Source organism: Vipera berus (genome assembly GCF_964194415.1).
Source record: "Vipera berus genome assembly, chromosome: Z".
NCBI lineage: Eukaryota > Metazoa > Chordata > Lepidosauria > Squamata > Viperidae > Vipera > Vipera berus.
The window spans coordinates 2396380-2408718 of NC_138205.1; the positions used below are offsets into that span (position 1 = coordinate 2396380).

The 12339-nt window shown below is 50.9% G+C and overlaps 1 protein-coding gene across 3 annotated transcripts in view; it reads left to right on the forward strand.

Annotated features, from left to right (window-relative positions):
- LOC308678524 (chromodomain-helicase-DNA-binding protein 3-like) overlaps positions 1 to 12339 on the forward strand; it is a 104004-nt gene that overhangs the window by 20140 nt on the left and 71525 nt on the right. For all 3 annotated transcript variants that reach the window (XM_081345750.1, XM_081345749.1, XM_081345751.1), the window contains exon 4: positions 1880 to 2001. In XM_081345750.1, coding sequence (XP_081201876.1) covers positions 1880 to 2001 — 122 coding nt within the window. The remainder of the gene's footprint in view (positions 1 to 1879; positions 2002 to 12339) is intronic.

The window sequence follows — 12339 nt, forward strand, 5'->3', positions numbered from 1 at the left end:
TCTTTCTTTCTCTTTCTTTCTTTCCTGCTTGCTTGCTTGCTTGCTTGCTTTCTCTTTCCCTCTCTCCCTCCCTCCCTCTCTTCTCATTCCCTTCCTTCCTTCCTTTTTGTTTCTCTTTGTCTTCTTTCCTCCCTCCCTCCCTCCCTCCCTTCCTTCCTTCCTTCCTTCCTTCCTTCCTTCCTTCCTTCCTTCCTTCCTTCCGTCTTTGTCTTCCTCCCTCCCTCCCTCCCTCCTCTTTCCTTTCCTTTCCTTTCCTTTCCTTTCCTTTCCTTTCCTTTCCTTTCCTTTCCTTTCCTTTCCTTTCCTTTCCTTTCCTCCCTCCCTTTTTTTCTGTCTTTGTCTTCCTCCCTCCCTCCTCATTCACTTCCTCTCTCCCTCCCTCCCTCCCTCCCTTCCTTCCTTCCTTCCTTGCTTCCTTCCTCCCTATGGCTGCCCAATCGCTCGCAGTGACGCTCAGTGGCTTAAAACCCAACATAAAGAATAAAAAACAACCCCCCACCCCCCCACCCTCCTGGAGACAACACACAAAAAAGAAGCCACTTGAGGGCCACCATCCCACTCTGGCTTCCCCAGGCCAGCGGGCAGAGCCCGGCCTTCGGCGCGTCGTGCGTGCGGGAGAGTGTCCCAGAGGAGGGCAGTCCAGTCTCAGCCAGGATGCTCTTCCGAAGGGAGGGAGCCTTCTCCCACCCCCTCATGCTAGCTACACTCTGCTCGGCCGGAACCCTGACTTGTCTTGTCGCAGGCCGGTTGACACACCGTGCGAGCCGACGAAAGTCCAGTGGACAAACAGGCGCCAGTTCCATCCCTTCTGCGAAGCTGAAGCCACAGCCGTGGGGGACCGGCTGACGCTGAGCAGGTTGCGGGAAAGGCAGGGGCTTCGGGGAACGAGGACGAAAGGGGTTTAAGGCAACGTTTCCGGTTACCCGGCATTTGCAGTAGGCGGGGAATATTTCCTCCCCTCCCCAGTGGAGCTCAGGAAAATGGAAACGAGGGTCTTCCTTGCAAAACCCAGTCCGGTACTCTTCCCTCAAGCTTCCCGCAAAGCCTTCGCTGGCTCCGTGTGTGTGTGTGTGGTCTCTGTACGGATTTTCCGTGCTTATCTATCACCTGTAACCCAGAAAGGTATTCCCTAATCCGACCAATAGGTTGCTCGGAAGAAAGCGTGGGTTACAAATCAGTGGTAGAACATAATTCAGGATAATTGCTCGTCTGCCGCTTGAAAACGTCTGGACTCCAGTCTCCAGGATTGAAGTCTGAATTTTTTTTTTTGTCTGTACCAATTTGTCTGAAATGGTGTAGGGTTTCCTGCCTGGGCAGGGGGTTTGGGCTAGATGACCTCCAAGGCCTCTTCCGAGTCTGTCATTCCATTCTTCCTCCTCCTCCTCCTCCTCCAGACATTGGTATAGGCTTTCCTGCCTGAGCAGGGGGTTGGGCTAGATGACCTCCAAGGTCCCTTCCAAGTCTATTATTCTGTTCCTGTTCCTCCTCCTCCTCCTCCTCCTCCTCCTCCTCCTCCTCCTCCTCCTCCTCCAGACATTGGTATAGGCTTTCCTGCCTGAGCAGGGGGTTGGGCTAGATGACCTCAAAGGTCCCTTCCAAGTCTGTTATTCTGTTCCTCCTCCTCCTCCTCCTTTTAAAGAAGCCATTGGCATAGAGTTTCCTGCCTGAGCGGGGGGGGGGGGTTGGGCTTGAAGACCTCCGAGGTCCCTCCCAACTCCCTTTTATCTACTTAAGTCTGATGCAGGGGCCGCGTTCGAGATTTCTGCTCTTTCCCCCTTCCTGCCACCCCCTCTCCTCCCTCTCCTGGCAATAGGCACCGGGGAGTATTTTGGTCTCCGGGCGGGGGATACCCTAACCCCTTTCTCTCTTCCCTTTCCAGGTGGAGCAGAAGTCCTCGGCTCAGCTGCTCATGACGTGGGGCCTGGAGGACGTGGACCACGTGTTCACCGAGGAAGACTACCACACCTTGACCAACTACAAGGCTTTCAGCCAGTTTATGAGGTGGGTTCCTTCGAGGTCATCCAGGCGGGCCGGCGGGCGGGGGCGACGTGACCCAGCTTGACTTTTAAGGTTGACCTTTTTTTCTCTTCTCCCCCGCCCCGAGTAAAAAGTCCATTCTGGGTCATGCCTGGAAATAGAGGCTAGTCCTCAATTTACAGCCCTTCGTTTAGCGACCGAAGTTACAAAGCCGCTTTGAAGTTTCAAAAGCCACCGGGGGGGGGGAGGGAAAGAGACCTTACGGCCGGTTTTCACACTGAGCGACCGTGGCAGGCTCCCCGTGGGTCATGCGATCCAAATGAGAGGGGCTTGGTCACTGGCATGCGTTTACAACAGTCGTAGTGTCCCGTGTGTGAGTGTGTGTGTGTGTCTGTGTGTGTGATGTGATCAACCGTTGTAACCTTCCCAGCCGACAAGCAGAGTCCATGGGGTGGGGTGGGGTGGGGTAAGCCAGATCCATTTAAGGACCGCGTGACTCACTTAACGGCGGCGGCGATTTGCTTTAACTGTGGCAAAATAAGGTCGTGAGATGGGGCACTTAAGCACCGTCTGACTTAGCAGAGAGAAATGTGGGGCTGAGAAGGGCCCCATAGACCTTCCAAAGGGACGGCGCTTGATGGTGGAGGTTTATTCGCTTCTCTGGAACATTTATTGGTTGCCTCTTCAAAAAGAGGTTTTTTTAAAAATAAAGATCGTCAGGTAAAAACATCCATATCCACACCCACCTTCACGGACGCCTCTTGCGACATCCGGTGCCCCCAATGAGATTCCGGTAGGTGAGATGCAGCCCACGTCCGTAGGGAGATCCGTCCGTCTGTTTGTATCTATCTCATCTCTCTCCATCCATCCTATCTGCCCTTCCTTCCTTCCTTTCTTTCTTTCTTTCTTTCTTTCTTTCTTTCTTTCTTTCTTTCTTTCTTTCTTTCTTTCTTTCATTTCTAGCTCTTCTATCTATATCTATCTATCTATCTATCTATCTATCTATCTATCTATCTTCTATCTCATCTCTCTCCATCCATCCTATCTGCCCTTCCTTCCTTCCTTCCTTCCTTCCTTCCTTCCTTCCTTCCTTCCTTCCTTCCTTCCTTTTTCTTTCTTTCTTTCTTTCTTTCTTTCTTTCTTTCTTTCTTTCTTTCTTTCTTTCTTTCTTTCTTTCTTTCTTTCTCTATCTCATTTCTAGCTCTTCTATCTATATCTATCTATCTATCTATCTATCTATCTATCTATCTATCTATCTATCTATCTATCTACCTATCTATCTATCTATCTACATCCATTACAGCCACCCATCCATCCTATCTGCCCATCCATTCTCTCTCTCTCTTATCTATCTCATCTCTCTCTCTCTCTCTCTCTCTCTCTCTCTCTCTCTCTCTCTCTCATCCCTATCCATCCACCCAACCTATCTGTCTGTCCATCCATTCTGTCTCTCTCTCGTATCCGTCTATCCATCTAGCATCTAGCTTATCATTTATCATTCTCTCTTTCTTCTCTCTCTCCTTCTTATTGTCATTTGCTTCTGCGGAGTCTTCATTGGAGGAGTCTTTGAGACGGGCAGCCAGAGAAACGAACAGAAATCGATAGATTTGCGGAGGCACCTGAATGCGTCTCCTGGCCCGCTTGCCCGCAATGCACAATTCTCTGCGAAAAGGGTGGCGCTTGACGAAACTCCAGGTTCTCTTTTGCGCGCACACACAAACACACACACACACACAAACACACACACCCCCACACCCCCACACCCCTTTCTAATGTGATCCTACTCTGGTCACCTTAAGAACCGAACAAGCATTTTGAGAGGACCCCCCCCCCACATGGCCTGTGCTGATAGTCTTCTCTCCGGAGACGTCTTCCCGAGTCGGCACGTTTGTCGGGATTGTCATTCTGGCTTGTGCAAAGGGAGCTGCTTCTCATGCCGGTCTCTGGCCCTGGGTGGGGGGCAAGACTCCTGCCTGGAGAACGGGGGTGGGGGTAGTGGTATCTCTCTCTCTCTCTCTCTCTCTCTCTCTCTCTCTCTCTCTCTCTCTCTCTCTCTCTTTCTCTTTCTTCTCTCTCCCTTTCTCTTTCTCTCCCTCCCTTTCTCTCTCCCCCTTTTTCTCCCTTTCTCCCTCTCTTTCTCTCTCTCGCACCCTTTCCCTTTCTCTCTTTCTTCTTATCTCTCTCCCTTTCTTTCTCTCTCTTTCTCTTTCCCTTATCTCTCTCTCTCCTTTCTCTTTCCCTCCCTTTCTCTCTCTCTCTTTCTTTCCCTCTCCCTTTCTTTCTCTTTCTCTCTCTCCCCCTCCCTCTTTCTTTCTCTCTTTCTCCCTTTCTCTTTCTCTCCATCTCTCTCTTTCTCTCTCTCTCTCTCTCTCTCTCTCTCTCTCTGCGTTCCTAAACTCAGTGGCCTCGTTCAGTGCCAATCCCGGAACGTCCCAGAGCGCCCGGCGCTCTCTGCCTCCCAGACCTCCTCTGGCTGCCAGCCTGCAGTTCAAGCCAGGCTCAGCTCAGCTCCCGTCAGCTGCAGGGAAGCCACCAGTGGCCTTGGCAACCCCCCCCACTCCTCCCCCCCCCCCCCGTGTCTCCCGGCTTCGGCTTGGCGGGCAGAGCCCTGCTCGGCTGCCAACACAGCCTCTGCGACCGGCGGCAGAAACCTGGCAGCGGCCAGGCCACCTGAGCCTCGCCAGCTTTAATAAAGGCGGTGATTTATTCCAGGTGCCCGGGGGGAACCAAGCCCAGCTGTGGGGCTAAGGTGGTGGTGGGGGGAGGCAGCCCTCGGCCTGCCTCTAATTAGCTCTAAATTGTTGGGCACTTGCCCGGGTGGGAGGCGGGTCACCCTGCGTGGCTGGAATTGGCCCAAAGCGCCCCCCCCGATCAAGAGGGAAAGCCCCTTTGCAGCCCTTTTTATTTCCCCTTTGTGGCTCTCGGAGGACTTTGAGGTCCCTTGTCGGGCTTTGGGGAGCTAAAACGCCGCAACAGCCACCCCCACCCCCCCGAGAGAGAGAGAGAGTTGCCGGTAGCTCCTCCGCTCCGGAAGCGAGGTTGTGCCGTCGGCGAGAAAACGAGGGCATTTGCCGTCCCTCTCTCCAGAGCCCTGGAATCGGAGGGGAGGCAGGAAAGGGCCCAGCCTTATGGGTCTCAAGAGTCCCTTGGGGGTGCTTCGGGGTTCGGATAAAGACACGCCTGCCCTGCGCGGGGGGGGGCGGGGGTTGCGCAACCTGGTGCTGCTAAGGCTTGTGGGTGCAGAGGGTGTCTGAGGAGCCTCTTCCCCCATTGGCACCGGCCCAGCATTAACAAGAGTTGGAAGGGACCTCGGAGGTCCTCTAGTCCAACCCCCTGCTCAGGCAGGAGACCCTGTACCCAGAGGTCCCCAACCTTTCGGGCACCGGGGGCCGCTTCTGTAGAGAGAGAGAGGTTTTTCCGCGGACTGGAGGGGGCCTGGTTTTATGTGCTGCCTGCATCCCCGCGGATGGGGCTTGGCCTGTTTGTGCGGACCGGTTGTTGGCATGCCACGGGTCCATGGACAGGGGCTTGGGGACCCGTGAACCAGAGCATCTCTTCTTAAAAACCTCCAACGTTGGAGCCCTGACAACCGTCAGGAAGTTTCTCCTTAGTTCCAGGTTGCTTCTCTCCTTGGTGAGTTTCCATCCGTTGCTTCTTGTCCGGCCTTCGGGTGCTTTGGAGAATAGCTTGACTGCCTCTTCTTTGGGGCAGCCCCTGAGATACTGGAAGGCTGCTATCCTGTCCCGCCTCGTCCTTCTCTTCATTAAACTTCTTGTTAGTTGTGAAGTCATCTCCAACCCATCGCGACCCCACGGACAACGTTCCTCCAGGCCTTCCTGTCCTCTACCATCTTCTGGAGACCATTTAAGCTCACGCCTACTGCTTCAGGGACTCCATCCAGCCACCTCCTTCTCTGTCGTCCCCTTCTTCTCTTGCCCTCCATCTTTCCCAGCGTTAGGCTCTTCTCCAGTGAGTCCTTCCTTCTCATTAGGTGGCCAAAGGATTTGAGTTTTAGCTTCAGGATCTGGCCTTCTAAAGAGCAGTCGGGGTTGATCTCCTCTAGGACTGACCGGTTTGATCGCCTTGCAGTCCAAGGGACTCGCAGGAGTCTTCTCCAGCACCAGAGTTCAAAGGCCTCCATTCTTTGGCGCTCGGCCTTTCTTATGGTCCAACTTTCACTGCCATACATTGCAACTGGGAAGACCACAGCCTTGACTATACGCAACTGGACATCCCCAATTCCAGCAACCGTTCCTTGTGTGTTTTAGCCTCCAGTCCCCTGATCCTCTTTGTGGCTCTTCCGCCCTACGTACTGCTCCAGCACCCTGTCTTGCAGTGGGGAGGGTGTGTGTCTGTGTGTCAAGGAGAAGAGCCTTTTCTGCTGTGGCCCCTCCCCTCTGTGAGTCATTCTACTGCATGAAGCGAAAATCCTCCCCCCCCCCCGCTCTTTTGGCTTTCCAGGAGGGCATCAAAACCTGGTTCTGCCAGTTGGTATGAGACCCCCCCCTCCCCGAGAATGGTAAGGAGATCTTAGCCCCGTGCCGTCCTAGTTTGAGGCGTAGCTTTTAAAAGGGTGTTTTTATATTTTATCTTTCTGCTGCCTGCAAGACGCCCAGAGTCCCCTGACGGCTGAGAGGGGTGGCGTACAAATTTTAATAATAATAATTAATAATAATAATAATAATAATAATAATAATAATAATAATAATAATAAAAATAAATAATAATAATAATAATAATAATAATAATAATAATAATAATAATAATAATAATAATAATAATAATAACAAAACAACAGTAGTAGTAGTAGTAGTAAAGTTGTAAGAGACCTTGGAGGTCATCTAGTCCAACCCCCTGCTCAGGCAGGAGACCTTATACCATTTCAGACAAATGGTTGTTGATGATGATGATGATGAAGGGTGGATGAAACGCGTAACAGTGATACCCATTGTCATCGGGGCCCCTGGGAACGATGTCCCAAAACTTTGCAAAACACATCAAGAAATGGCAGCTTCCTGCCATAACTCCAGCAAAGCTACAAAAAAAACCGGCGCTACTCGGAACATCTTACATTTTAAGGCGGTACCTGGTTGATCCCTAGGATGCTGGCAGCAACCCGTGTCAAGCATCAGCGCCAGTCAATTTGAGTGTTCAGTTGACTGAGTTTCATGTTTTATGAATAAAAGTTTTATATAATAATAATAATAATAATAATAATAATAATAATAATAATAATAATAATAATAATAATAATAATAATAATTAAAAAAAACAACTACTGGGGGGAGGTCCAGCCACTCCCCCACCCCGCCCCGCTCACAATTGTTCTCTCTCCCTCCCTCTTCTTCCCATTCACTTCCTTTCTCCAGCCGGAGTATTTTCTCCCGGCTACGGTGCGAAGTGCGACAGGACCTGAGGTCATGCAGAGAGGCAGGGTTGAACTGTCTGAATGGAGCCCACGATCAAAGCCATCCAATCCAGCTCCATCGGCATTCTGATCCTGCCAGAGAGTCGAGAAGCTTGGGATAATTAGAATAAGAATGATTAAAAAGTTGGAAGGGACCTTGGAGGTCATCTAGTCCAACCCCCTGCTCAGGCAGGAAACCCTATACCCTTTCAGACAAATGGCTGTCCAGTCTCTTCTTGAAAACCTCCAGTGTTGGAGCATTCACCGCTTCTGGAGGCAGGTTGTTCCACTAGCTAATTGTTCTCACTGTCAGAAAAATGTCTCAGGTTGGGTTGCAGCTAGTCCCCGACTTACAAAAAGTTCATTTAGGGACCTTTCAAAGTTACAACGGCACATTGTGTGTGTGTGGGGGGAATCACTTGCGACCGTTTCTCCCCTCCCCCCCCTATGTCCGACCGTTGGCAGCTTCCCCGTGGTCCCGTGATCAGAATTCAAACGCTTAGCAAATGACTCGTATTTATGACGGTCGGAGGGTCCCGGAGTCCTTTTTTTTGTAACCTCCTTTGACCCGGCAAAAGTCGATGGGGGAGCCGGATTCCCGCGACGACCCCGTTAACTCTCTTAACGGCTGCCGTGATCCCGGGGCAAAAAAATGGTCATCCAGCGCCCCCCCCCAAACTCACTTTTAACAAAACGTCTCGCTTAGTGAAGGAAAGGTGGAGCTGATCTGTCGTACGTTGAGGACTACCCGCCTCTTTTTCTGCGGTCGCTTCCCTGATCCTGCTCGGGCGGCATTTCCTCCCTCTGGCCTTCCTAGGGCTCCTCTCTCCCCGCCTTCAGAGGAACGGAATAGACGGGAGTTGGAAGGGACCTCGGAGGTCCTCTAGTCGAGCCCTCTGCTCGAGGAGGAGACCCTCTTATCATTCCGGACAAACGGCCGTCCGGTCTCGTCTTTAAAAACCTCCAGTGACGGATCGCCCACAACGTCTGGAGGCGAGGAGTTCCACCGGCTAATTGTCCTGAAATGCCTCTTTATTTCTTAAGCTGCTTCTCTCCTGGGTGAGTTTTCCATCCGTTGCTTCCTGTCCTGCCTTCGGGGTGCTTTGGGGAATAGGTGGGACACCCCCCCCCCACTCCCCTCTTCTTTGGGGCAGCTCCCCCCCCACCCCAAATATTGGAAGACTGCTGCTATCTTGTCCCCCGTCCTCCTTCTCATTACTGCTAAGCTTGTAAGCCGCCCTGAGTCTTCGGAGAAGGGCGGGATATAAATGGAATTTATTTATTTATTTTATTTTAATCCCATTTATATCCCGCCCTTCTCCGAAGACTCAGGGCGGCTTACAAGCTTAGCAGTAGCCTTCATTCTATGTATATGCCTGCTTATTAGGGCTTTCACACACACACCTCAAGCGGCATTATTACAAAGTCAGCTTAATTGCCCCCAACAATCTGGGTCCTCGTTTTACCTACCTACCTTACCTTTATTTATTAAAATAAATAAAAATAAAATGAAACTCGACACACCCCATTCCAGCAACCGTTCTTGATACGCGTTAAAGCCTCCAGCCCCCTAATCGTCCTCCCACCTTCTTTTCTCTCTCTCTCTCTCTTTTTTCCCCCCCTGTTTTTAATATTCTGTTTTTTATTTTATTTATTTTTTCCTTTCCCCCCCTTTTTAACTGCCTGGGTGCCGAATTCTTCCCATCTGCCACGGCAGTCTGGATCAGCCAAGCACGTAGGGCTGGGGCCTTGTTCTTTTTATCTTGCGGTTATCCTTGCCTCTGCCTCTCCATCTCTCTCTCTCTCTCTCTCTCTCTCTCTCTCTCCCCTCCCCTTGCCACATTCTTTTTTTTCTCCAATTCTTTACACACACACACACACACACACACAAACACGCACACGTGCGCACACAAGGCCGGACTCGCTGTGCCGTTGTTGGTTTTTTTTTGTTTTGTTCAGGCCTGCCTTTGTTTCTCAGACACGCCTATTTCTGGAAACCATTTTGAAATTAAATAAAGGCCAGACCCCTCCTTCCTTCGGTTCAGCGCCTTGCATATTTTCTCTTCTCCCCCTCCCCTTCCCCTCCCCTTCGCTTCCCATCTCCCCTTTTATAAAGCCAGAGCTCGTATGTATTTGTCCGTAATGGCATCCCTTCTTCTTTTTTTTCTTTTTTTCGTGCCTTTAATAGCCTTGCTGCAGTGCATTGTGGGCGGGAATCGACCATCAATAATTAAAAAAAAAAACAAAACACGAGCCCGATCCACCCGAGTCAACATGAGATCATAGCGCAAGGCAAGCAAAAAAGCAAGGCGGCTTGACGGTTTCTGTCCTCCGGATAATTTTCCAAATGTGTTTTCCCCCCCCCCCTTCTTATTTTTTTTGGGGGGGGCGCGTGGGGGGGAGAAGCAAGAGGCCTGAGGCTCCAGGCTTTCACGCCGTTCTCTCCAGGGCCCTGGGAAAAGATGCAGTCCCTAAAGCAGATATATATATTTTAAATGCAATAGATGAGAAAAACTATTATTGTGTTCAAATAATAATAATAATAATAATAATAATAATAATAATAATAATAATAATAATAATAATAATATAACAACAACAAAACAACTAATAATAATAACATAATGACAATAACAATAATAATAACAACAAAACAACTAATAATAACAAAACAACAACAATAATAATAAAAAAAGTTGGAAGGGACCTGGTCAGAGAAGCACCTGCAACATAACACCCCAGACTTAACAATTGTCGATAAGACAGACAAACAAAAGTCTGGATAGCGGACGTGGCAGCGCCTGGAGACAGCAGAATAGACGAGAAAGAACTGGAGAAGATAACAAAATGCAAAGACCTACAAATAGGAATAGAACGACTGTGGCAAAGGCAAGCAAGGGTAGTACCAATAGTCATAGGCCCCTTGGGTGCCATCCCAAAACAACTGGAGCACCACTTGGACACCATCATCGGCATTGACAAATTCGCCATCAGTCAATTGCAAAAGGCGGCCTTACTGGGAACGGCTTCCAACCTGCGACGAGATCTGTGATACCATCAAACATCCACATCTGCCTATCCCAGGTCCTTGGTAAGGACTCGATAGGCAGACAAAAATGCCAAATCCAGGCTGAACATCTTGCTGACTGTGCGATGATCAATAATAATAATTAATAATAATAATAATAATAATAATAATAATAATAATAATAATAATAAATAATAATAATAATAAATAATAAATAAAGGTAAAGGTAAAGGTTCCCCCGCACATGTGTGCTAGTCGTTTCCGACTCTAGGGGCCGGTGCTCATCTCCGTTTCAAAGCCGAAGAGCCGGCGCTTGTCCGAGGACGTCTCCGTGGTCATGTGGCCGGCATGACTAGACGCCAAAGGCGCACGGAACGCTGTTACCTTCCCACCGGAGTGGTCCCTATTTTTCTACTTGCATTTTTACGTGCTTTCGAACTGCTAGGTTGGCAGAAGCTGGGACGAGTAACAGGCGCTCACTCTGTTACGCGGCACTCGGGATTCGACCCGCCAAACTGCCGACCTTCTGATCGACAAGCTCAGCGTCCTAACCCACTGAGCCACCGCGTCCCTCTAAATAATAAATAATAAATAATAGTAATAGTAATAATATAATAAGGTTGGAAGGGACCTTGGAGGTCATCTAGTCCAACCCCCTGGTCAGACAGGAAACCTTAACCCATTTCAGACAAATGGCTATCCAGTCTCTCTTCTTAAAAACCTCCCGTATCGGAGCACCTGCGACGCCTGGAGGCAAGCTACGTAGAATAAGAGAAAGAACCAGAGTTTGGAGGGGACCTCGGAGGCCATCTAGTCCAACCCCCCTGCTCGGGCAGGAGACCCTCTAACCCTTCTGGTCTTTGTAGGCTTAAGCCCCCACCGGGCCACACATCAGCAGATGGGCTCTAGCAGCCAGTGAAGTCCTGAAGCTGTCTGCACGGGTTGTGTGTGTCTGTGTCTGTGTGCAGGGAGCAGGATTGAGAACGCAGGGCCCCCCCTTGGCAAGCAGAACGATTGCAAATGATGGCTGTCTTCTGCTTCGGGGTTCTCAGTTGGGGATGGGGGGGGGGAAGGAGATGAAGGCTGCGGGGTGTGTGTGCTAGCAGAGGCCTCCAGGAACCTTGCGCCTCCGGGCTCCCTCTGTTCGGCATCGTTTCCTCCAGCGCCACAAGCCCAGCACGCCATCAGCCCCCGGTCGGATTAAATGGAGCGTCAGGCCCGTTCCAGCTCGGCAGTCAGTTTCTCGTCTTTCCCTCGAGACTGATAAAGAGAGGAGGGGGAGACCCCTTTAATCCTCGCTTTGGTGCGCTGGGGCTGTGTGTCTGTACGTGCGTGTGCGTGTGTGTGTGTGCGTGTGTGTGTGTGTGTGTGTGTGTGTGCGATTCCTGGGGGAGGAGAGAACGGAAGTGATTTGCTGTGTGATGTTGCAGCTGGCTGGAGGAAGAGACTCGCTCTCATCTCCGCTAGCCCGCTTGCCTTTTTTCTTCTTCCCCCCACAACCCACCCCAGCGCCTGTCTGAGCTCTCCTGACGTGGCGTCTTCTGCTTTCCAGCCTCGACTGTTTGTAAAGCGTTCGTTGGACCCCTCCTCCTCCTCCTCCCTACCCCCCCCAAACCACCCCCATCCCTAAGTGTCCCATTCTCACGTTCCCCGGTTAGAACCCGATGAAAACGTGTGGATGTTGGCTCTCCTTCTTGACCTTCCTTTCTCGGCATGCCTTTCTGAAGAAACGCGTCTCGTGTTTTTCTAAAACGAGAACGGCGCCGCGTGTCTTGGCGAGCCGAGCGGCGAGGCCGCGTGGCCTGGCGAAAGCCCCCTCCCGATTTGTAAAGAGGGAGTTATAGGATGGCAGGGCCGGGAGGGGCCTCGGGAGGCCTTCTAGTCCCACCCCACCCTTGACCACATACATCATCCTGGACAAACGGCC